The sequence below is a fragment of the Poecilia formosa genome, unplaced genomic scaffold, assembly GCF_000485575.1.
Source record: "Poecilia formosa unplaced genomic scaffold, Poecilia_formosa-5.1.2 Scaffold65, whole genome shotgun sequence".
Taxonomy (NCBI): Eukaryota; Metazoa; Chordata; class Actinopteri; order Cyprinodontiformes; family Poeciliidae; genus Poecilia; species Poecilia formosa.
The window spans coordinates 1,987,107-2,013,146 of record NW_006800004.1 but is presented as its reverse complement, the minus strand read 5'-3'; the positions used below and the strand labels follow the sequence as shown (position 1 = coordinate 2,013,146).

Genomic DNA, 26,040 nt, shown 5'->3' with positions numbered 1-26,040 from the left:
CGCATTTAACAAATAAATAACAAATGTTTTGTTTTCAGGAGGGAAATAAGAATGGTCAAATTGATATATACAAATAGACTAATACTGTATTTGTCCCTTTTTGCTGAAATAGGTGTAGGTGCAGCAATTTTCGGAGAAATAGAAACACACCAGATACACGTTTTAAAAACAATCTGAATAAAACAGTTGAAAACTATACAGCTGCGAAAGTAAAATATAATACGTTTTCCTTTTTAATTTTCTACAAACGGTAAGAACTTGATTCAATATACCCAATCCAAACATCTCATTCTACTTTTATTTGTATTTTTTTACCTTAAAAAGAAAGCTAGATGGGATTTCTGTTTTGTAATCTCAGTGCCCTTTGTATTGTTTATATTCATGCATAACCATTTGGATGCAGAAAACTTCAAAACTGAATCAAATCTATCTCTCATATTATGAGAGATAACGTGCCGTGAATGCTACCAACAAGCTATTGAGAAGCGACAGTCCACGTGCTTGCACTGCGCATGTCAGAATGCTTCCTGGTTCGTCCGCTCCTTGGTTATTTGTCAAACTGTGTGCCGTGGGCGGGGAGCAGCGTGCAGTAGTGATGTCAACAACATCGGTCAGTGGGTCAGCACCCTTGTAATGTCGCTACGTGAATATATACAAATGCTGCCAAACGGAAAAAACACGGAATATTATTTGTACTGGTCTGTTTTTGTCACGAGCCATTCGAAGTTCACGTTTAATCACATACACCGTTATCGGTAGCCAGTCTTAGCTAGCGCTAGCATGCTAGCTTTGAAAGGAAGATAAGAGATGTCCAGTGTATTTGGTGAAGCACAGAAGGAAGGTAACGGAGACAGAACAGGCACACTCTGACAGCTCAGGTATGTTTCCGGTATCTTTATATGGTTTTGTTTGTTTTAATTTGTACACGGTTAAAGAACTGCTGGGCTTTTAACTCCCCCCGTTTCTTTTATTTATTAACTAAGCGCTTTATATTTTTAAATAATTTACGCCCTTATTTACGTTATGAATGTGCGGTGAAAATTATCTTGTTATGGTTGTCAAATAATTTTGATTCTTGTAGCCGCTACCTCTTGTTATCACTAACTTGCGAAACAGCGCCTCTTCGGTCAGTTCGGCGAAAAACGGTATTGCTACGAATACAACCTGCAGAAATATCCATATTATACACAGAGACATGATTACGTCTGCAGTCAGTAAGATAATATAGTATGGTTTATGAGTGAATATGTTTTTCTCCCAACTGTTTAAATTATCATGTCATTATTTGCTTGATTCTCTTCTCAAATCACAAAGTAATCTGTCTTATATATTTATCTTTTAGAGAATTCCTTGAGCCATGATCAACACTGAAGCTGCAAGAGAATTCCAGGCCAAAGAGCGCAAATACAAAGAGCAGCTGAGGAGATGTTTATCATCTGCTTTGTCTGCAGACCTCAACAGGTAATATTTACCTATAATTGCACAGGCATTGAAAAAAAAAATCACATATTGTTTGTCTCACACTTCACAATTATTCCACTTCTTTGTTTTGGCTGATCAGAACTCCAGATAAAATACACAGAAATTCTTGTGGTTGAGTATACTTAACTTTTTTAAAAATTATATTGCAAAATATATTTTAAAATTATATTTTGAATAATATAATTGTGAGAAAAATGTGAAAATGTTAAAGAGGGATAGCCGTGAGCCTGACTCTTAAAGTGAAGCCATATGAAGAAGATATCAACACATCGATCTCACAAGGAATTTCTTCTATAAACAAACTTTTTTTAAATTAGCTAATTGGTCACATTGATACAAGCGACCTGGGATGGGAATCCTCTTTTAACAAGAGTGGCCTGTCAGGTTTTTGTTTCTCCACTGTGATTGGAGCTGGAGAACAAATGTGACACCGACATTTGATCTATGAGTGCACACTTGGCCGACTCGGACTGTTTTCTGGGTCACCCAGATCAGTCATTGCGGCGGGATGAGATATGATGATGGTAAAGAAGAAGTGGACCGCCTCAGGACTTGTGTGTTCCAAAGTCCTGAAGTGGAAAAACAGGCCATCGGATATATGTTTAAAGCTCTGGACAGGAATTATGAGGCTTGAAAAGTATGGGAATTTGATTAATGTATCTCCTGGGACTGGATAAGCAGAGAAAAAACAAAATGGAGAGGAGATGCAAATCTTTAAGTGTCTAGTGATTCAATTTCATTCTGATTTTTAGGGTTACGATTCAATTCAGAAATGGCTTATAATTCGGAAACCAATTTTTCTAATCTGTCTGGATATTCTGTTTAAAATATGTGAGTGATAAGGGAGAAAGACAAAGTTAAATACTGTATCAAATTCCATCAGTTTATATTTACAAACCTAGGCGTATGCATCAAATCCTGTAACTTAAATGACCAGTATTCGGTTAGCTTAGCTGCCTGGCTTTTTATTAAGCAAAAATAGTTATTCAAAATATCATTTGTACAAAAAACTAAGCAGACTCAATTTTTGAACTTTTTGAATTGATTCAGAATTCCCAGGACTAGAAATTGTGACTCTTTGTGGAATTGATTTTTTTCTGACCCTCTAAAATAGAGTATCAAGAAGTTTCATTACTTTTAATTTTTTCAGTCACCCATCAACCCATGAAGTTGGTGTTTTAATAATTTTTTTTTCCTGGTTCCATATTTACAACTGCACCACTGTGCTCTGATTGTACAGGGAAGGTTTGTATTTAGATTTTAAATGCGTAAACATGGCTGACCACTCTGGATATTTAAGTCAGGCAAAGTATGGAATTCCTTAAACACTGGAGATTGTCCATCGGCTAATACTTGCATGTAAAACCGATCTTATCTACCTCTACAAAGGGAGAGCTGACTGACAGACTGGCCCAGCAGGTCATGTCTGCATGTTTGCAGTTAACAATAGTCACCCCACTGTTGCCAACTCAGCAACTTTCTCGCTATTTTCAGCAAATTTTTTAAAGATCCATCCATGATTGGACAAAAAACTGCAATTGGTGCTCCCCTATGCTGTCACCTTCCTAGAATAATGATGTAGGTAAAATGTTTACTAAGTAAAAAGAAGGTTTACTAGGTAAAAAGTTTTGGTTTTCTTTTTGCCAAAATCACTTTTGGCAAAATATGACTGAAGGTGATGATATGGAATTCTGAGAAAATGTGTAAAATGTTTAATTTCTATTTATTCTTGGTTTTAATGTCTGTGTATTTGTTGCTATGATTTTAAAGTCTGAGGCAGAAACCTGGAAAATAACTGCTGTGTGTCTCTCCAGGTTGCTGCAGGAGGAACTTGAGGCAGATGTCTCCCTATATGCGGGTTCTGGTTCAGTCCGAGCTCACAGAGCCGTGCTGCTGGCCAGAGCTCCTCATCTCCTACAAGGACAGACGCATAAGGATCCCATCATCATCCATCTGCCAGGTTACGATCTGCCAGCACTGAAGGATTTTCTCAGGTAGACTTGAGTTCTCTTCTGTTTCCTGGTTTACTTCACAGAACAGCATCACTTAAAACCTCAGATCTGCATTTCTTTTGGCACTAAACTTCCAGTGGGTGTCTTACAGAAGTTCATTTACATATATTATGAGCCTCAATAAATACCAAAAATACCTGCATAATTGTGCTATTAAAGAAAAGTTGAGTCGACTTCTCTGAAAGCAGCTTCATTTAATGTCTCGGTTGTAATGCTGCTATGAATGTGCTTTAACAATCTGCGAGTCGAGTCGTTTAGATGAATTCATAATACCGCTGAGAATTTTCTGTTTGTGACTCACACTTGAAAGGTTTCAGCTTTCTCGTTGAGAGGTTTGATCCTTCAGGGAGAAGCAGCAAATTAGTCAATATGTTTCTCAGGTTTCTCTGTTAACTATATATGCTCATCCTTAAAAAGCAGCTGCTGCTGGGAAAGCAAAGACAGATTCTTACAACAGACATGGGCTCCAACATCACATTAGGGCTGCTCATACTCACATGTGAACTGTTGATGTTGTTTGCACTGAATGCCAATGCAAACAGTGCAGACTTCTTCAGAATGAATATAAAAGTATAATTATTTCATTTAGGCAAGTGAGTTTCCTTCTGAAGTTTTAATCTGACCCAGATTCATTGAAATTGGTGGGTTTCATTGGAGAGAGGTGGCTAATGTGCACAGTCCATTTCATTTTATTAGAGTTGAGGTTTGAACAATTCCAGAAGCTTAATGTTGCTTTTCAAAAGAGTTATAAAATCTTTTTATGATCCTTGTCCTGCCGAAACAGCCAACTTCTGAACTGCTTCAGTGACAGTGGTTCCTGTGGACTGGACAAAATAGACTACATGTACATTCTTCAGTTTCACCTCAACTCTGCTTCTAGACGATTTAAACTTGAATGTAACAGGATGTTCCAACAGGATCCCAAACACATCTTGGAACTGGTTTTGGAAAGGTTAAAGCAGACTAAGGTTTGCATCACTCAGGTCAGCCAACTTACCTGAATGAGGTGACATTACTATACTCTATACTAGAGTATCGTAATGATCCATACTCTGAGGTATGAATCATTCTTCAGAGCAAAATGAACCGAACTCTACCATTAGCGATAAAAAGACTGGATAAATGTCTAATCAGAATCCTGCCTAAGGCTTATTGATGGCTTCTCTGCAACTCCCCGATGAACATTTCTCTAAATATTAGTGAGAATCTATGTATAATTTTGACCTTATGTTCAAACCTTTTCACCCAGTTCTTGTTTTGAAGCATCACTAAAACTGGTGGTTGTAGACATGTTCCATCCTGAAATAAAACGTGGTTCACATGTATCTATGACGTTCATACTACTGATGGACATAAAAGCTTTTTACATGCTCTGTAATATCTCCCACATCAACCGACTTCCTTTAATGCAGAGAAGCTGCAGCTCATCTGCGATAACAGGAGGTGCAATACTTAGTTTTCTCCACCAGGGACAGTGATTTATTTCCAGCCTCAACCCCTTTCTGCCTGAGCTATGTGCCTGCTTGTGCTAAAAGATGACTGTATCTTTTGTTGTTACATAGTTAAATGCATTTTAGGAAAACAGATGTTAACAAATTAGAGAAATGAGTACAACACTGCCTCTCAGTTCCCATGTTGGTCAAGGTAGTATACCAGGCAAAATATAGAATATACATTGTTTTTGAGAAGGTTCATGTCACTGATTAAGATAAACGTCTCTGCCCACAGGGTGAAAATACTACTCAGTCCTGTGGCGACAGATGTCATTTTGTGTCAGATGATACTGTGGCTTGGAAATGCACAAAAGGTTCCGTTTTAATTAACTTTCAGAGTCTTGCCCACAGGCAAGTGTACACAGCAGAGCAGAGCATGCGAACGGCTGAAGCAAACTGCGACACAGAGAGCAGCGCTGCAAACCAAGCAGATCCTCACAGTTCCACTGACTCAGGTAAACAGATCAACACGTGGAGGGTTTATTCTGGATCATGTGACCACTAAGCTGCCCACCTCTATCCACTTTCCTCACATTATGTTTTCTTAGTCATAATCTACTTAAGAGCTAATCCCTTTTGGGCCTTTGTTGCTGTTCCTGCTAATTACAAGAAGTTCCTGCAGATTTAGACCCTGCCTTGTCTTTATTCTCTTAGTTTACGTTGTTTTATCAGTCACATAATGTATCCAGAGCAGATTAAAGTTCACGTAAGATGTTTTGGTGCTTCCTTATTATCAATCTCTGCTTCTGTCCAGGTGCGTTTGTTCTTGAGCCAGCCTCAGGCCTCAGTACTGACTTGCTGGATCTGTACAAAAGGGGAGAACAGTGTGACATCACCATCCAGGTGGCTGAGCAGGTCTTCTCCTGCCACAGGTAGAGCTACTTTAGTTGCTATCCACTAGACTACAGTTTCTTTGAAAAGTGTTCATACACCCTGAATTTTTTCTAACGATGGGAAATCTTATGGCTTTGCTGAGTAAAGGAGCTATTTTAGATCCCAAATTGTTTCTTAAAGGTTGTGCTGAAATGAATTTATCACTAAATAAGTAATATTAAATTCTGTTTTGAACTCAGTTACTAATTTACAAAATATACAGAACTTGAAGCCTTTAATATTCATATAGTTTGATGGTATTCTCAGAAGACAAACCTCCACTATTAGAACTAGTGAATAGTTGAATAGAAGTGAGAAGGGAATCTAGAACATTTCTGAAGAAATTTAAAAGCAACCTTTCTCATTTAGCATATTCAGATTCAAATGAGGGGTTCTGATGCTGACTTCGGTTCTGTGGGCCTCAAGTTTGAGCATCAAAGCTTAAACAGCTTAAAACAAAAGAGTCTGTGTTTGTTGCATGTCATAAAAATGTCCAGAGTTAGCTAAAATGCGACCTCCAGTAATATACTCCATCTAGTGTGTAAACAGCAGTTTAAAAGCTAAAATTAGCAAAAATGCTAAGGTTAGTTCTATTTATGTCAGAAGCATACGGGCAGTTAGCCTTGTTGACTAACATTTAACCTTTGTTTCCAGCTGTAAGTCTAATTGGGTGTTACTCTACCAGCATTGTGCATCTAGACATGGAATAATTTCAATACTTTATACTGCAGTATAACTCAAGCTGAGTAGCTGTTATTCTCATATATTTTAAATTTTTGCCTCAGATTTTTAATTGGATTCAAGTTCAGACTTTGATTGGGCCATTTTAACACATGGACATGTTTTAATTTAGATTCCAACCACATACAAAAAGTTGTATTCTACATTGTCTAGCAGGTGAGGCTGTTCATGATTGAGTGTAAGAGTTATATCCACAGTTATATCGTGGATTTTCTCTTTAAAAGTGCATAGTATCAATAAGTGAATAGAAATTTCACAATATAAATCCTTTATCCAGTAGGTGATGCTGTATTAAGAGCTACTGTACACCTTTACATTATGGTGTCATGTTGAAGCCTTATGTTGACTGTGTCCTTTCTACATTATGTAACATACAGCAGCAGAGGTGCAGCATGTGCTGCCCCACTCAACAGTGGGTGGTCATTCAGTGATTCAAAGGTAGAAGTTTCAACTAGTAACCATGGAGACAGTTTTCTCTTGACTCCTGTGATCGTCACAGAGAAGCTGGGCCACGCTCTGGTTGCTCTGCAGCTGTGATTGCCATGGCAGCAGAGCTAAAGTTCTCTCTGTCCCTTGACTAAACTTCATTCAATAGATATTTCAGTCCTTTACTAAAGCCGTATGAGGATGATACGATGATGTAGGTAATTGGGAGCACATATGCAAAAAGTTTCAAACACCATCTTTAATAAAGCATGTAAGTAAAATGAATTATAGAACAGAAATATATCATTCTAAGCATATGGCATGTGCATTAAAAGAAAAAATTCTGCTTCACTGGTTTTCTAGGGCGATCCTGTGTGCACGTTCTCAGTACTTCCGTGCTATGCTCAGTGGGAGTTGGATGGAGAGCTCCAGACAATGCATCACTCTGCATGGGTAAGACTTCTCCTCACCTCAGATCTCAACGTTTTACCTTGCAAACCCCAATTTCTTATAGGATGCTACGAAGGTATTTGATGGTATTTGGATTTCTACCAACAACGGTTCTTGTTGTCTAAATGTCTAGCCTTCCGAAGATGCTGAGGAGCCACTGTTAAAACCCACACCATCTCAGCCTCCACACTTTGTTTCTTTCTTTTTTTTTTTCTCCTCCATGACGTAAAGTGTCATTTGTCCATGCATCGCTGATCTGAGGGTAACGGAGGAAGACACGGCTGTCAGATTGGAGAGCGATTGTGTTGATTCGCTGGGGGAGCCTTTTCCTTCACCCTCAGGCTGCGGTCTTGTGCATTAAGTGCTGGATAATGTATGATTGTATTTGCAGGAGTCAGGTCGATGTTTAAGCAGCTCTTAGCAGAACTGTTTTTGTGATGTAAATGCAAGTTTGTCCACATATAACCACAAAATGTTCTTTGTAGTATTCAGCGTCAAAAACAAACACACCTGTTCTTGGAAACTATATTTTAAAAAGTTCAACAACTTGTTTGCAGAAGTGTACAAACTTTAACAAAGTCAAAAGCAAAATTATTGATGACTACCTGACTATCTTTATTTTGCAATGGTGTACAAAATAATGAGTTGAACTCTTTGTTTCCTTCTCCTGACCAACTGTGACATTAAAATCCAATTGAGACATCTGAACTGAGGTTCTCTCCACAATTTTAAAAAGTCTTAAATTTATGCATCTAAAATCCAGGCCTGAAAATTGAACAAAGATTTTTGCAGTTTTGTTTTACTGTTTATTGATGTCAACCTTTTCAGCTTGGGACCAGATGAGATGGAAATCTTGCTCCAGTTTATGTACGGAGCTGTCATGGATTTGCCCAGCGGAGCCAACGCCAGGTATAGTGTGTCTGAGTATGGGGTTCAGTAATCACTGCACACGATGAGAAAACAGGCTAACCTGAATGCGATCTCTCTACCACACAGTCAGGTTACCATAGCTGCAGACATGTTGGGTCTGGAGGGGCTCAAAGACCTGGTGGAGATGATTTTTACCCGCGACTACTGCCGCTTCTTCCCCAAGGTTAGAGAAGCATCTGTGTTACTGAAGGCAGTCTGCTAACATTAAAGGGTTTTGTCTTTAATTTTGAATAAAACTTAGAAATTCTGAGTTATTTAAATTACAAACACCAAATTACTAAACTGTTGTCAACTCTGATTGACCCACCTATTTTTATCTGCTCCATTTCTTTTCTGTCGACCGTCTTGATCAGGAGATGATGTAAAAGTCCATAAAACCAGTCAAATACATTATATTGTTGGCAGGATGAGTTGGGATGGATGGCACATTAAATATAATAGGCTGTGAAATCTTGCATACCAGCAGCCCTTCACCACTGCATGCATTAATTTTGCTGTAAAGATTGTAAGTTAATTTATACTGCACCTCAGTTATATTTTAGTGCTTTACTTACTAAATATGTTGGTTTGGGGGAGAACATGTTACACATCCACTTCTAGTTTTCTTCTGGTTTTTTGGGTTTTTAAATCTTTTTTTAAACAAATTTTAGGATTCAGATTTAGGTGAACTTGACTGAAACACTTCACACTTACATTTTCACAGATCAACTTGTTTCTCTTCATAAACAAGCATGATATTTACTTGCAAAGGATTTCTTTGTCAAATATTGGCACTAAAGCATCTGTTTCTTAAATGGAAGGTGTTTTTTTTTGTGTTTTTTTTTCCATTTCCAGCAGCCAGTTGACGGGGTTCAGAAAACGGTTCTAGAGTGTTTGTCGCTCACACACGCCTTAGGGCTCCAAAACCTCCACATGCTCTGTAGGAGGTAAGTTTGCATTCAGCACCAAGTAGCAGCTGTTAATGAGAAAAATAATACTATCACATTCTGAATGCTATATAATGATACAAAATAGAATATAATTCACATTGAATACTAATATTCCTACATGGTTGTATGTTATATGGAAACATTTTGAAAAATTACAGTTATTTATGACTGGCCATAGTTGGAGTCATTCTTGCCACTCCTGGTTACAGCTGATTGACTTCTTTTAGACCTTTTTCATCTCTATCTTGTTGCTAGGTAACCAGGCTTCAGTTTATGCTTCTCTTTAAGCGACCAAGAGAGGAGGACAAGGTTCCGGGGCAATTTGCTTTAATGAGAAACACAGCTTGTCTACAAGCCTAAATTTGAATGTTTTTATTTTATTCTAATCTGGCTTTAATATTTTTAACAGTCATATAATTCAATTTACATAAATACTTTTACGTTTTAGAATGTTTCTAGGCTAATTTACTTCTTATCTTTTTCATTGTGAGAATCCACCTCTTTACAGCGCTTTCTTTAAATCTTTACACTCAAACTTTTCTTTTTCTCTCTTCCACACTATAGCCACAAACATCCCAGCATATTACTGGTTTATGTGATAAACTCAAAATAATGCGTAGTTATAAAGTAAAATATGTAATCAGAAATTAAACCACATGCACACTGTGTAGATCCTATGGCTTCAGGAAATGCGTTTTCATTGCGTCCACTCTGCGTTTTCAGGTGGGTAGCGGAACATTTTGTGAAAGCCTGGTGTGAGAGGAACTTCTCCCTCCTGTCCCCGGAGCTGCAGCGCGCCTGCATTACGGCCGTAACAGACACAATGGTGAGTGGACTCCACCCACTGTCCTCTGCTCTGCTCCTTTCAAGCCCAAATATCACCAAACAGAGCACTTGTCTATTTCAACAGGAAGGAAAAAGCATGACGATCTGATTAGAGATGAGCTTTATTCAATTCTCTGTTATTAACATCGGCCTAATTCAGGACTTGGATGAAGATTGATCTGTGGCTTGTAATTGGTGGCTGAGTCTTTAGTCTGTGAATCAAGACTGACCCGCTGTGGTTTGAACTTGGTACATGGTGACCTTACAGCACTATGAGGGGATTCCCTCCTCTGATCACCAGGGGGTTGGGCAGGAGTAAATACATTTTTATATATATATTTTTTTTATCTGATGCTGTTTGGTTCACCTCTTTTGTTTGTTGTTCTTAGAGAGTTTTTCCTTTAGCTGATAGATGTTTTCCCTCAGACTGTACGGAACGCCGTCACGCTGCTCTGTGGCACGGAGCAGCTGATTGGCAGCCTCCCAGAGGTGAAGTGGGCCCAGCATGTGAGGGCCATGGCCGTGGAGCTCCAGGAAGAGAGCCTGCACTTCATAGTCCAGCACCTGCCCAGGGTGATCCACACTCAGGCCTTCCACGACCTCCGCAGGGTAATAACGGCTCCACACCTTTTAAGCCAGGAGGGCTCATCGTGCGGCCCAGGGAACATTTGTGCTGCCAACTGCAGTTCAAGAATGATTCATATTTGTTTTTTTAAGCTACTTATTTTTAATCAGGGTAAAATTATTTTCTCACAGTTTAAAATCTCAAGTACGGCACAAAAATATAAATCTTTTTACAGCCGTGCTTTTATAATAAGTAGAACCACGTTTTATCCAGAGGCTTTTCCTGAAAAGCCGACTTTGCTGCACTCAAATCCACTTGTATTTAATTTATTCAACTCAGCCAGTCAGCGGCAGGAAGCAGATGTAAACAACAGCTTCAGCTTCCTGTAACCTGCTTGAATCAGGTTCTTACAGTGTGGAATGAAATCTGTTCAACCAAAATGCCAAACAATCACCAGTTTGACCTTTAAAATTCACACCACAGGCTGGAGATATTACTAACCAGCCTACACAACACATTTTATCTTGAATTGTTTTACCTTTTGGATGATTGTGTTGCTCCTTCTCAGAGCTGCAGTAAACATTAAGTTCCCAACTAACAACAGACATGTCTGCCGGGCCTTTTTTTTTTTTTTTACATGTTGGGTTGATCTGTGCTGTTTAAATTCAAAGTTTTACATTTTGGAAAAATGTTTTAGAACTTCCCCATGATGCCATTTCTTCACCAGAAACCTAAAATTAGTGGTTTTAATGTGACAAAATGTGGAAAATCTTAAGAAATGTGAAGACTTTTACACTGCATCTGTTTTGTTCTTGGTGTGTCACTGACTTGCAGAGAGAGGAGTTTACCAGAGAGCCGACGCTGCTGAAGAAGCTGTGCTTGGCGGTGAGGGAGGGCGTAGCTGTGGACAACTGCTGTGATCTGTTCACTACTGTTAACTCTCTGTGTGAAGATAACTTTGATGGAGATTTTCACCTGGAACATCAGAAACAAGAGGAGGTAAACTAATCCTTATTCTTAGTTGGATTGTCGTTGATTGAACATATGTTGGCGATATGAACACGACCTTATTAAATTTGAAGGTTTTACTTTATTAGTTTGTAGAATTATATAAATACAAATCCAGAATAGACAATAAATGATAAATTATATGGTTACTTACATAATTCAGTAGATTTCACAACAGTTTTTCGTAGCATGAATGTTTTTGATCCTGCAGTGATTTTATTTGAAAGTCAGTCAAAGTTGTCCAAAGTGTGGCATTTTCAGTCACTGGACAGATTTTTCTTTGTCTTTTTCTTTTTTTTTTTTGACTCCTAATTTAAGACTAGTATAAATTTGTCTCAGTCCTGAGGGAAATTAGTATGGCAGTAAAAGACAACTAAATTGATTTATTAAAATTGGCAAAATATAGCATTTTTAAAAAGTGACCCAAATCCTGTTCTTGTTGCTGTGAATAGACACATTTTGGGCACTGCATGCTTTTCTTTTGATACGCAAACCAACAAATGTATGTTTATGTTTTGGATCTACAATGATTTTCAGATCCCTCTTCCACAATATATTACTTCTTTATTTATGTCATTATAATGTCGTATGTTTAGTTTAATGGGTAGGACGTAAAATATTTTTTTGTTTGTCATTAAAAAAAAAGCATTGCTATTGCCAGTGGGTACTCGCATAAGATCACATCTAATCTACAAAGGGTCTGGTAATCAGACCTTTGCTTATTAATTATAGAAAATCAAACTCTCAAACAGCATCATTTAGTTGTCTTTTACTGCCATACCAATCAATTGCAGGCCCAGAGACTGTTTGACAAAGTCTTCCAGCAGAACGGATGATACCCGATTTTATTCTTTGGTCTCCAGAATTCAGTGACAGCATGCAGGCTCAGATTGAGATTCAGGTGCTCCGTTTTCCATTAACCAGCAAGAGAAACTGTCTGCAAAGCAACATAAAGACAAGAGCTAAGCTTGTGAGGTGGCTCCCACGACAAAGTGACTTGGCTGCAGGAGTTAAAGCTGCGTACAGTAGAGCAGGATGGATTAGGCTGAGGGACGCTGTGACGTACGCCGGGTGCCTCACTAATCTAGCTGTGTGTGTCTAATGTCGAAGGCAGTGTGTTGTTTGTAAGATTTGTGACAGCAGAGAGCAACGTTGGCTCCCGTTTGTCCTCCGGTCCTCCAGTGTGAAAACAGGAATATGGACATCGACTCATGAGGTCCCAGATTCTGTTTAGGAGAGCTCAGCCACAGAGGCAGAGGGCAAGGGAGGGGCAGAGAGAGAGAGAAGAGGGAGGAGGCGAGGGTATTTGTTGCCATGGTGAAACATTCTTGAAGCAGCTGCTGATTCGCCCGCGCTGCAGCGCACCCCTTCCATTCTTCTGCCTGTCTCCTCTGTGTCACCGCCAGCCGTTCAGGCAGGAGATCGGCACGCTACGTGGGCGCCTCTGGACCTTCCTGCTTCAGACCTCTTATGCGGCTCGCCACACGCCAGGATGGGAGGCACTCTCACCCAAACACAAAGAGAGGATATTAGCAGGTAAAGGCTGGAATTCTGTCTCAAAGCCTCGCTCTGTGTATGGAAGGAACGGGAATGCTTTTCATTTGTTGTCTTCTACTAAAGCCGGTGGCTCTGCTTACATAAAAATCCTCCAAAGTCCTCTCTGCTCCAGCTTCTTATATTACAGCAGCGTGCTGGCTGCTAACCCATTTATTATCCAGCCAGAGCTTTTATGAGACATAGTGGCAGTGTGTGTGCAGCTCGCTGGCTTATGAATGCACATCAACATGGTAAATGGACCAGATGCGCCATGCTTGTTTTTAACAGGATGAAGCTTAGCCTGCTGCTGTTGTGGCTCTGCATACATTTAAAAGCTTTCACAAATGCAATTACCAACCCGCTTCATTCATGTTGATCTAATAATATTTTGAAATGGGATGCATGAATAATTGATATGACTGGTATCGGTGTATGGCCCAGTGTTCCTACAGTTCTTAGCAGTGTGTTTAGATTCTAAGGATTCAGGATTTAGAACCTTTATGTTTAACAAATAAAGGTTGTTCTCTTACATTGTAAGAGAATGTACGAGATGTAAATGAAAGATCATTAACTATATTTGTTTTTTATGTAAAATCAGTGAATGTGAGTGAAATAATGTATTGTTGTTATATTGTGTTAATGTTATATTTTTGGTTAATCTCATTTGTTCATTTGTTACTTTTTTCTCCACCTTCTGACAGAGGCTATTGATAAAGGAGACAATCGAAGACTCGGTAAAAAGCCAGTGTTCACTAGCTCACAGGTAATGATCAGTGTTTGGATCAGACACAAGTAACATTTCATTTTGCTTTTTACATAAATTGAAAATTTCTTTATAATGAAAATAAAACAAGCTTCTTCTTTTTTTCAACTGCCCAAACTTATCACTACAGTGAAGCTCTTCAGGTTGAGGGGCACAAGTATCTATGGAAATGAAACCTAGTTAATTAGTTATTTAACTGGGCAAAACAGCTAATTGCTCACCAACTTTTTTTCTTGTTTTTGCACACTTCAACATGTAGAGGCATGTCTCAACCCCTGATAGTTAGTTTTATAGGTCCTTTCATATAATAACAGCTGTTTCAACAACAGAAAAATCTAGGATTTTATGCTTTTACTATATAACTATATAGAAGCCTTAAAGGGGCAGTGTTATGTAAAAATCAACAGTTTTGAGCTTTACATCATGTTATACTGTTATTCCTTTATCGAAAACATTCCTGGAGTGTTGCTTTGATTCTTTCATTCATGTTTGAGGAATCCTTTAATCTCCACGGTAACCATTTAGCTGTGCAAAACACCTGGTTGGACCTCAGCCCCGTCTTCAAGGCGCACAGTTCCTCCTTAGAGCTGCAGTTTAGAAACTTTTGAGCTTCCGCCTCACAGAGCAGCACTCCTCTGTGGCTCCTCCACTCAGCTCCTTCAGATTTGCCAGCAGCAATTAGCAACACCTGGCGGAACTGTTCATGTGCTGATCTCATTGTAGGAGCTACTTGTCAGTGAAACGCTGGTAAAAACATTATTAAAGGGTTAATAGAGGAGCCATTTTGTGATGATTTCCTGAAGACGGAGTTTCAGAAAGAGAAAGAGACTATGGCAAGGCGTTGTCATAGTTGATCTATGAACAGATCAGGAAAATGTAATATTGTCTGATTGCAGCTATCAGTTGTTTTCTTGGTGCATCTCTTAATTTTATCATTGCAAGAATTTTGCCAAAGTTAATTATGCAAACCTAAAGGGCAAGTTTAGCTCACGGCAATCCATGGGAGTGGCTATTCTTTAGTCACAGTGTGTCACATGCCCCCATAGTAAGAGCTAGAAATAGAAAGTGAACAGATTTATGGGATGTAACTGATGTGTTGTCTAAACGCCAAGACATCATAAATTAGTGGCTAAAAGCACTGCATGTCCCTCAGGTCATGTAGAAAGTCAAGTTCTGTGTGCCAAAATAGAAATCTGCCTTTTGAAAGACTCAGAGTAGATCTGAGAATAGACATCAATGTAACACGGTGGTCTAATTTTACCCACTATCCCTTTACTGCTGATTTTTTTATGTATTTTTTTATTCCCTGCTGATTGACCTAGTGCAGTAATACAGTTACATGACTCTTACTTATTTTTATCCTGCAGTCAAAGGCTGTAAAATGCCCCACATCTCAATCTGAGAGCTCTCCGGTTCACAGGACAAACCGGGCGCCGCAAAACAGAAACCCAGACGTCCGCAGCGCCGCGTCAGCCATGAAATCCGATGGTCTGAGCACAGCAAGCAAGCCGGGAGAAAGCCAAAACTCTAAAGCGAAGAACGCAAAGAAACAAGACAGGAGCGTGGCGACAAAGGCAAAGACAGCGCCGGCCGGCGCAGTGGTTGTCAACGGCACGGCAGCCGCCGGGGCAAAGCGGGATGTGTCCGAGGCAAATGGCTCGAGAAGCTCCCACAGGCCAAAAGAGCAAGAAAAGAAGCCGAACCCAGGCGCAAGGCCTAAAACCTCCCCCCCCAGCTGCACATCCACAACCCAGGCAACTGTAGCTAAGGTCCAGAAAGGTTCGGCGGGAAAGGCTGACAAGTCTGCTGGCGCCGTCACTACCCAAGCACATCCTGGTGCTTCATCCACATCAGCCACTACCTCGCCAGAAAACTGTGCCAGCAGTCTGCACGACAGCCACTCCATTCCAGGTTTACACTCTTTTATTGACTTCTTTACGTTTCATCGGCATCAACAAGATTCATTGTCCTCTAGCGGCAGAACAGCAGCTGAAGCTGAATGGTTGTTGAGTCGCCTCCAGAGATAAAACTGTAGCCAGAATTAGAAAGGAACATCGGTTTAATTAGTGTAATCAATACTGTGCTGTCCCAGGGAGGGAGCTTTGGAAGAAGGGGCTTATTTCATGTCTGAACACTGATTTGTCTGGAAACAAAGCAACATACAGCTCTCTTTGTCAGTCTGCTGGTGGCAGCAGAGGTTGCAGCCTTCCACAGCTGTCACACAGGGGGGAGAGGGGGGAGGGTCAGACCACTGAGCTCTTTAATGAGGGAGCTGGAGCTGGACGACCAACTGTCCTGTCCAGTCCTGCTGGTACAAATATACAATCACCACTATGGAAGGCTGTTCATTCAGCTGTTTGACTCTGTCTCCAAAATGTTTGATCTAACAGCTGACCAATCTGCAGGACAGAGTGTTTGGGCCAAGCTGAGAAAATAAACAAAAGTGAAATTACGAGAATAAAGTTATAATATTACGGCGTTAGTCAGGCAAAATCATGACTTTATTCTCAAAGTATTATGTCTTTATTCTCATATTATTTGGACTTTCTTCTTAAATGACTTTATTTCTGTATTATTTCGACTTTATTCTTATAATATAAAGTTGTACCAGACGTAATACCAGATGTTAATCTGGTATTACTATGACTTTATCCTCAGAATAATGCAACTTTATTTTCATATTAATTCAACTTTATTCTTCTTGTTTCCTCTTCAGAGATGTTAATACTATGACTTTATTCATGTAATTGTATGACTATGTAATTTTATTTTATTATTTTATTTTATTTTTCTTGGTATGGCCCTAATACTCCATTGTAACTCTGGCTTAGTTGACACATATTTAATAAGACCAGAGAACCAAATTACTGTTATAATTCTTCATTGCACATCCGTACAAAAGAGATACGTAAAAATAGTTTTGTTTTCTTGAGTTCACACAATCCCAGAACACCTCATTCTCATAACATGTTAATGATAATTCCTGTTTCTTTAATGAGATCGTTTGATGCACAGTGCATTCCTAACAGCTGTTCATGTGTTTCATGTCCTGCTTTCTAGGTACAAAATCCAAGCCACAGGCCAAAGCAGTGAACAAGTCGCCTCTGACCAAACAGCCTCAGAGGTCCGACACAGCAAGAACCAGCAGGTGAGAGTTACTGGCTTCAGCTTCCTTTCATTTCAAAGCTGGAAACAAAATAAATTCATTCCCCCGTCTTCTATGGTTTGAGTGTTTTGATAAACTATAGAGATGAGTAATCATAACAGTTCTCAAATCTAGAGAATTGTTATTACACTCTATATTTATTGACTGCGATTCAAATCCCTTTTCGAACCTCTTATGGGGCATTATGACCACTGATTGAAACAAATTAGAGGCTTCTTTGTCAGTCAGGAAATTAGATTTCACTGTTTTCAACTATAGATAAGTTTGTTTCTTTTTGTCTTTCTCTCTCTCTCTTTCTTTCTGTTACGCTTTCTTTTTTCTGCTGGCAGCTGCAGCAATAGTTGCTATTTTAAAATGACCATTAAAAGGCCTCAGAACTCTGAAAGGTAAAGTCTGGAAAGGCTGGAGTTTTATATGAAACATTAGTAGGATTTCTGAAAGGAAACAGATAACCTCCTCCTGCCAGAATATTATTGTTATTGAAGTATAGTTTCTTATTGTGGCCTACAAGCAGAAAAAAATAGTTCAAGGCAGGTAGGAACCAGCTCATGATCTGTACAAGACATGTTTTGGCAAAAGGAAATATTAGGTATGAACAGACCAAAACTTGACAAGTACAAAATGACAATGGTGCAGAGTGACACAACCTAAATCAGTGTCGAGAGTTTTTGTGCGTCTTTTCGAGTGTGTGTATGTTTGGATCAGGTTGTGCTCGGGAGGATAAAAACAGCTGTGCAGTGTGCTGTGACAAGCCTCTTGTTTCCTCTTCAGAGATGTTAAAAATATCAGTTTCAAATTTAGCATCACTGGGCAGTCATTCAGAAAGCTGTGGTGACTAAAAACTTGGCTTTTTCTTACATGCTAAAAGGAAACATCCTGCTCTAGACTATGCAAAGTTAACAGTAAAGTGCACCATCTTTCAGGCTGGTCCTCAGGTTGATACATGTCGGATACAAAAATATATTTTACTAGCCGTCGTTTTATTGATGATTAAATGGGCTGGAACGGAAAACGTTTGGATTGCTTTGAACCAAACTTCCGCATTTCTAACTTGAAGTAACTGTCTGCCTTTTATCTGATTCTGTTATATTGCCGTGGAGGGATTTTGGCCTTTGTCTTTAAAAAAAAAAAACTGTCTTTAGATCTGTAAGGTTTGTCGATCTCGCCTTCGACTTCTAAGTAATCTACACTGTTGAATGATGGACTCCAAATAGTTTGGAGTACTCAGCTCTTTAGATTGCTAAAAAGTTGCATTTGAACATATTTTCTCAATTTCAGTGCCAGCTGGGGATATTTTTTCATTATATCCTGACATGGGAAACCACAACCATATATTAAAAGAATAAAATTTGTATAGTTTTTGTTCTGTTTCCTTCTATTTAATAATTAGATGGAGAGTTACCTGTGAAAAAAATGGAAGGGAAAATAAATACAGTTGCCATTCTTGATTTACCTTGACTCATGAGTGAAATACAAGTTGGAGTGAAAGTGTTTTCATTTAAAACTAATGTTTGGTTTTGTAGTGGATTGTTATAAAATTGTTCCTTTGGCTTCTTGTTCATCTATTTTACCAGCCCAACCAATAAATCAAGCGTGAAAGATCCAGCTAAAACCAGAACTAGTCCAGCAGAAAAGTCTGCTGCAGCGGCAAAACCAGACACCAAGGGAAGAACTACATTGGACCATCATGGTGAGTTGTTCAAGCTCCTTAATATAGCTGTATGTCAAAATATTGTAAAAGTGAATTCATGTTTTGGGTATATTTTCTTCCTTGGTTTAGTCTCCAAGCTTGGAACTTCTATGAAAAAGCAAGCTTCTCCAAGGAAGGAATATAGCAAGGATGGACTCAAATCCTCAGACACCATTAAAGTCACCAGTGATACGAAAAAGAAGACCGTAAAACCTGTATCAGCGAACGGAGTCTCGGCTAAATCTAATGCCAAAATAGCCAAAATCTCCTCGACTACCAAGTCTGGATCAAAGCCAAAAAATACCCCAGACTCATCAGCTGAAAAAGCTTCACCAAAAACCTCCAAACCATCCAATCCTGCTCCCTCCAAGATATCAGAAAGTAAAAAATTAGAAGCAGTGATTGGTAAAACATCAGAGCAGAGTCCACTTGACGACTCCAGTGATAATGTGAAGCATAAGGATATTGTGCAACTTATGCCTTCTGCAGCACAAAGTTTACATCCAGTAGGGCAGAGTGGAGAGGAATTCCTACCTTCAGAAGTAAGCACTGACCACATTGTGCAGAAGACTGAAGCAGAGTCAGAAATCCAAACAAGTCCCCAAGATGAGACCAGTGTTACACCAACACCTAACAAAGTCCATCATGTGCATTTTGCAGAAGCAGACACTTGTAAACAGTTGGATAAAAGTAAAACAAAGCCATTTCAAGATGCCATAATCACTATTAATGTAAACAGTGGACCAGAGCATGAGTTTCGATCGCTGAATTCCCCAAAAGACACAGAATGTCCGGCTAGCACCCCTGGCAGCATAGGAAGTACCGACACCCCCATAGAGGACTCCTGGAGAGGAATCAATCATCAAATCAGCCCCGAATCTGAGAGTGGCAGCACACATACCACATCATCTGATGACATCAAGCCCCGCTCTGAGGACTATGACGCCGGAGGGTCGCAAGACGATGACTGCTCCAATGACAGAGGAGTGTCCAAATGCGGTACCATGCGCTGTTCTGACTTCTTGGGTCGCAGCAGCAGTGACACAAGTACCCCAGAAGAGTTGAAGATGTACGAAAGTGGCGCTGGCTTGAGGGTAGAGGTGCGTTTGCGTGGCAGAGAGGCCGAGACCACCAGTGAAGAGGAGGGAGCTAGACAACGTCCACGTTCTTGGTTGCAAAGAGAGGAGGTTCCAGTAGAGCACACGGAGGTCAGAACCAATGAGAGCATGAAAGGTGTTCCCAACTATTCCGAGGAAGAAGAAGATGACGATGAGGAAGAGGACGAAACGGAAGATGAGAGGTCCGAAGTCGAAGTTATTCCAGGTGATGGATCACTGCCAACAACAGAACCCTCCCCACACTTCCAGGGCATTGTTAACCTTGCTTTTGATGATGACTGCCCAGACCAGGAGAACAACGATCAACCAGACTACCAGTCCACCTCTACCTTCCGCCGGTCAGTGCTGCTGTCTGTTGACGAGTGTGAGGAACTAGGTTCAGAGGAAGGAGGTGCCCAGACTCCACCTCAGCAAACGGATGAAGCTTTCACTCCCTGCGATGTTTTCGAGTGTGACTCCACTACGTGTCCTTCAGGTCACAAACAGAACACCCTGCCGCTCGATCCCGAAACCACTGCCATGAAGCTCAACATAGATGGGAAAGAGGAGTCTGTATTCCTCACAGAAATCCAAGAACCAACCAAACAAGAGAGCAATCATGTTATATCGGATAAAGTTCTGGACTCTGACACTAAGGAGGCGACTCCCCAAGAGCGCCCATGCCACCTGGATCTGCGCCACACTGAACAGTACAATGGAGGGAATAACAAGGGTCTCCCCAATACCTCAGAGAGCAAGAAAGCAGATTTACATCTAGACTTAAATGAACCTCAACTGACAGGGGGCTCTGCTGTGCAAGCTGCACAATCTCCATCAGGTAATGTATGATCTACGGCCCCATTGTAGACCTCAAATCCAAACCATCAAATTTCCGTAGTCACCAAATTTGTCCTTGCAAGATTAATTCTCCTTAGCTCCGATTCCCAGGCTTCCTTTCAACATGTACCTTATTTAGTATTGGAAAGGATATAGATGAACTTAATAGTGAAGTAACTTATTCAAACTCCAAATCATAAATGCACTTCATGTTTTCATTGCTCAAATCTTGCCTTCATCCAGATCCATCCATTGCAGAGCCACATCAATATCCATTTAAAGCTGGATTTTTGGTGTCATAAAACCAATTTACTAAATCTCTGCATTTTAAAAGAACTAAATTATGTTTGATAAAAGCATTTAGGCAGTAGTAAATGACTGAAACACCGATAAGAGAAATGCATATGTTTAAAAAAAAAAAAAAAGATGCTGCCTTGTGACGAGGCCTGTGACATAGCTCAACCAATGCACTTTGATGTACATAAAGATAAAAATATTCTCTCTGTCATTCCTGTTAAACAGAAGAAAAATCTGACCTTAAGCTATAGATTGTTTGTCATAGGCTGTGGTGCTCCTTATAGCATTTTGGAATCAGTATGTCAGACACTAAAGGAATCACGACTGACTTTTTTGTTTTGCTCATGCCACTGTGACCTCATAAACTGCACTGGCTATGAATCAGTGTAGCTACATTTCCTTTGTTGTCATTAAGATCAGATCAAGTCTGAACAACACTGTTCACAAAATACCTTTTACATCAGGGGTCCCCAAAGTTTTTCCTGCGAGGGCCACATAGCTGTTCCTTTTTATGGTCAGGGGCCGGTCTTAGTTTTTGGAGAAAGACACCTTAGAAAATTCTTTTCCACGGGGGCTGTTCTGTCTTTGAAACTGTCGAGCAGGGGGGGGATTCGTCATCGCGAATGTTTCGCGACGACACATTTTAGATAGATTTTTACCCAGAATGCAAATGGAAAAAACCGTGAGTGAAACGGTGACTGGGACTGATTAGTATATATTCCATTGAGGGAAAGTTAGTTTCACATCTGCTCAAGAGCCCCCTGGTGGTTGAAGAAAAATCCACATATAAACCGGAAAATACAATATATGAAAAAAAACACTGAATGCTCTCTGGTATGAGGAGGCGGGCCAGATCCGGCATTGTTCAGGGGGCTGGACCAAATGATGTGGCGGGCCGGACCAGGCCTGCGGGCCGTAGTTTGGGGACCTCTGTTTTACATTAAGTAAAATTGCAACTGAAATACAAAATACAGTTGAAAATAGTTAATATTCAGGCCGCAATAAATCCAAAACATTTGGAGATGTATTATTTATGTGTAAAGATTTCTGATTGCATTCAACCAACACATCAAAAAACGTTCCGACATTACTCCACTACACATTTGACAGTTTGATTGCTACATAAGCCAAGCTGTCACAACATTTGAACACAACTCTTGCACATGTATAACGCACATTTAACTTGACGCTACTCAAATGTTGCAAAACACACAATAATATCAAATGATATGCAACATTACGAAGATGGCTATGTCTGTGCTGATGAAAAGTCATTCACCTCTCTATGTAGGGTACTTTAAACGGAAAATGTAACTGATGGTTTGCTCTGCATTTTGATCAGTTTGGATAATTGATAAAAGCCAACGGTAAGGTAAATTTACCATTGAGTAAATGTATTCATCTTACCCAATGGCAAGATGAATTTTATCTTACCACTTAGATTTTATTTCTAAGCATTTAGTTGATACTTAAATATAAAAAAAACTAAAATGTGTGACATCACAACAAAAGTAAAATACGATAGTCAATTCCACACCTTTCATCCCAATGCACACGCACTCTTCTGAACAGGATGCTGTTAAAAGTGACACATACTTTAAAGATGTAACATGACTTGATGTTCTCCAAAGTCCCAGAAGTCCACACATCTGGACCAGAATAACATGTTTTTCAACATATCAGCAGAGCAAAGCGCTGTTAAGAAGTTAATGGAGTTTTTTTGTTCTTTTCCTTCTCTTTCCAGAAACATCAACATAATAAATAAATTTATTATTAGAAAAACACAAATTTATCAAAGAAAATCCTCAAATAAATAAATCCTGATTTTTTTTTTCTTTTGTTTTCAATTACACACTTTTTTTCCACCATCAAACCACAGGACTCCAGGTTTGTAGGGTGAAACACTGACCAAAATCTGGCTTATTACTATAAATTTTGTTTACAGTATTTATAGCACCAAAAAAAATCTAATAATAATCTTAGAATGATTTGTTGATTTTAAAATACTGTATGTAGCACCTTTACAACTGTAAAGCAGATTTTTGTGACATTGACCTCCAAACCCAAAAGTCCCACTGCCTAAAAATGATTGTATGAAAAACAAAAAACAAAAAAAAAGACACCATATTGCCACTGCTTCTTAGAAAATATTTTTTGGGAGGAACTTTTGGTTTGCATCTCTTTGCTGTCCTTTTTTCTGTTAAGGGAAATACCCATTCCCAAGGGGTGAGGGTTTTGTTTGTTTTTGTTGCTTTGTAGTTTGTTTGTTTTTTTATGATTATTATTTTGCATGGCACACATGCATGATGTAATCACTTTAGTTTGTATTCCACTTGTGCCATCCTTTTATATGTCTTTTTTTGTACATTATCTCTAGTCATCCCCAGTAGATGTGTGTGTAGAGAGATAGATGTCTATTGCTTATGGAAAGTGTTTTGCTGTTGAGTACATTTAATTTTACATGAGTAGCCAGTTTAAAATACGTAATGTGTGTCTAGAGCAGCTGTTATAGTCCTGCCATGTCTCTGGTTTTTCCCAACCACATTCCCAAAAAATGCTCCTGCCGCACCATTATTGCAGTACTATCCCAATGCAAAAGTGAAATATGTTGTTTTCATCATCAGCTAACGAGTTGGCAAATTCATTTGCCATATTGTGAATGTTCAGAATAAGAAGACATGTTAAAAAAAAAAAGAAAACATGGCAGCATGACATTTTTGTGTCTTCAGCTTGCAATTGCATTTTTGTGACAGTATTTGTTCTTTAGCTCTGCCTGTTAAGAGACCTGTGCACAAACCTCAGAACATATCAGTGTTAACTCTCAGAAAAATGCAAAGTTCACTAGTGCTGGCAATGCATGACTTCTTTTGCTTTACGAGTTGGATAAAGAGATGCATTCAGAAATACATTCCTTTGTACATTACCTTTAAAGTGACTGTGTACCCTTTCACACAGATCTCAGTCATCTGGTACATTGTGTTTCACAGCAATAGCATTTATTTTTATCTAATCATACTGCTTCAGCCACCTTGAGTTCTCCTTACGTGACATCATGTTTGAAAGGGAAACAGCTGCATTAAGGGTAAAATCTGTTATCTGTGTTTCTCCTTAGCGTGTAGTAAGTCATCTATAAAGTGAAAGAACTGTGGAAGAGTGTTTCAGTTTATCATTTTGCAGTATTGTCAATTGTTTTTAGGGGACAATGGTCTTGACAGACTGGATCAAACCTGCAAACATGACCACCGACCATCCAAAGTCCTCTCTCCCATTTATGAGATGGACGTGGGAGAAGCGTTTGAGCGCTGTTTGGATAAGGACAGAGATGTTAGACAACAGGTGGATGGTGAGAGACAGAAAGGGGACACGGAGAACGGCAGCGACTTTGCCGAGCAAGACTGGAGCTTGCTCAGGCAGCTCCTGTCGGAGCACGAGTCCAACCTGGGTGTGATCAACCCGGTGCCCGAGGAGCTCAACTTGGCTCAGTACCTCATCAAGCAGACGCTGTCCTTGTCCCGGGACTGCCTGGACGGGCAGGCCTTTCTGTCACCGGAGAAGGAGACTTTCAAACGATGGGCAGAGCTCATCTCACCCATGGAAGACTCCTCCACCAGCATCACGGTGACTAGCTTCTCTCCGGAAGACGCCGCATCCCCACAGGGAGAGTGGACCATCGTGGAACTGGAAACACACCACTGACTACTCAGAGGAAAACCTGCTGGACAGTTGACCCCTCTTATTTAAAAATGATATGTTTACTATCTTTATTTGTGATGTCACGTCTTTCTACTGACATCATTTCCCGGATTGTGCAGATCTGTGGACTTTACCCCACTTCCATTCACATTTGTCATTCCGCCCTTAAAAGACTAATTGACATGAGCAGGCTGGTATGCATGCAGATATTTTTGTAGCTTGGACTGTTCAGTTGGTGTCTCTTTCAAAACTGTAAAAGACAAAAGACTCTAGAAGAAATGGTGTCTTTTCTTTAAGACATTTTCTTTCTTTGTAGTCTTATAATATGGTTTACTGAAGTTTCTTAAAGAAAAATCTTGTCAGCCTTTTGGCTCCTGTTAAGTGTAAAATAAAGGTTTGTGTTTATGGAAAAAATTGAAGGAGGTGGTCATGTGTTATAAGAACAATATTTATTTGAAAGGTACAGACTGAGTTCACCTTTTTTTTTCTTTTAGTAATTTATAAATGGCATAAACGTTTGTCTTTTTTTTTAAGATAAACAGCCATATATTGAAGTTAGAACTGAGAGTGTGAAACATGGGGATAACATGACCCAATTGTATGTAGCTCGTTCATTTAATTAATTCAACCTGAGCTGATCTAACCTGATAATTAGCTTTAAAAATCAATATTACAATAAGTATACCGTTATTTAAGCAGGGTTGAGAAAGTAGGGAAAAAGAAGTAATTCAAGGTTTTACATAACGCTAGCGGCATCTAGCGGTTTGGTGCTAACATTACAAAACACGGGCAAACCGGATTTTGTTATCAGTGGGTTTTTAAAAATCTTAAATTAGATCTCTAAATAGTTCAGACTCAGCAATCTGCAGTGTTCCTGCGAATGAATGTGGATGAATGTAGCTGTAAAGGAATGGGAATTACAGGATTACACTTGAATCGGGAATGTGACATCAGTTGTCCTAGTAGTAGTTGAAATGTTGATTCTGGATTGGTTTGCCGACTGGTATATAAAAGTTCATTTTACAAAGAAAACAGATTTTATAGTCCAACTAATTTTAAAACGTCCTAGATATTTTAGGGATTTGATATGATAAACATAATTTGTAGTAGTTACTTTCTGATATAAGTTTTGCTTATTTTCGCGAGAAGAAATTATATTCATGGCCTCTATAGTAGAGATAGGTGTGGTTTTGGATTAAATGTTTAATCGACCTGCCATACAGAGCA

General features: G+C 39.4%; 1 protein-coding gene across 3 annotated transcripts; it reads left to right on the top strand.

Annotated features, from left to right (window-relative positions):
* Window positions 1-532: 532 nt before the first annotated feature.
* On the top strand, window positions 533-25,232 carry btbd8 (BTB domain containing 8). 3 transcript variants are annotated; one of them, XM_016672750.1, is made up of 19 exons: window positions 533-610; window positions 1,343-1,461; window positions 3,297-3,476; window positions 5,339-5,442; window positions 5,742-5,859; window positions 7,391-7,480; window positions 8,306-8,386; window positions 8,474-8,570; window positions 9,242-9,333; window positions 10,060-10,162; window positions 10,588-10,770; window positions 11,561-11,725; window positions 13,141-13,270; window positions 13,972-14,033; window positions 15,401-15,944; window positions 17,094-17,181; window positions 18,774-18,889; window positions 18,980-20,824; window positions 24,317-25,232. In XM_016672750.1, the coding sequence occupies exons 2-19, from the start codon at window positions 1,358-1,360 to the stop codon at window positions 24,814-24,816; spliced, it is 4,602 nt and encodes a 1,533-aa protein (XP_016528236.1). In that variant the 5' UTR covers window positions 533-610; window positions 1,343-1,357; the 3' UTR covers window positions 24,817-25,232. The 3 variants fall into 3 exon arrangements, with proteins under 3 accessions (XP_016528236.1, XP_016528238.1, XP_007554759.1); XM_016672752.1 differs by having other exon boundaries at window positions 549-878; window positions 9,245-9,333; XM_007554697.2 differs by having other exon boundaries at window positions 549-878.
* Window positions 25,233-26,040: the final 808 nt, after the last annotated feature.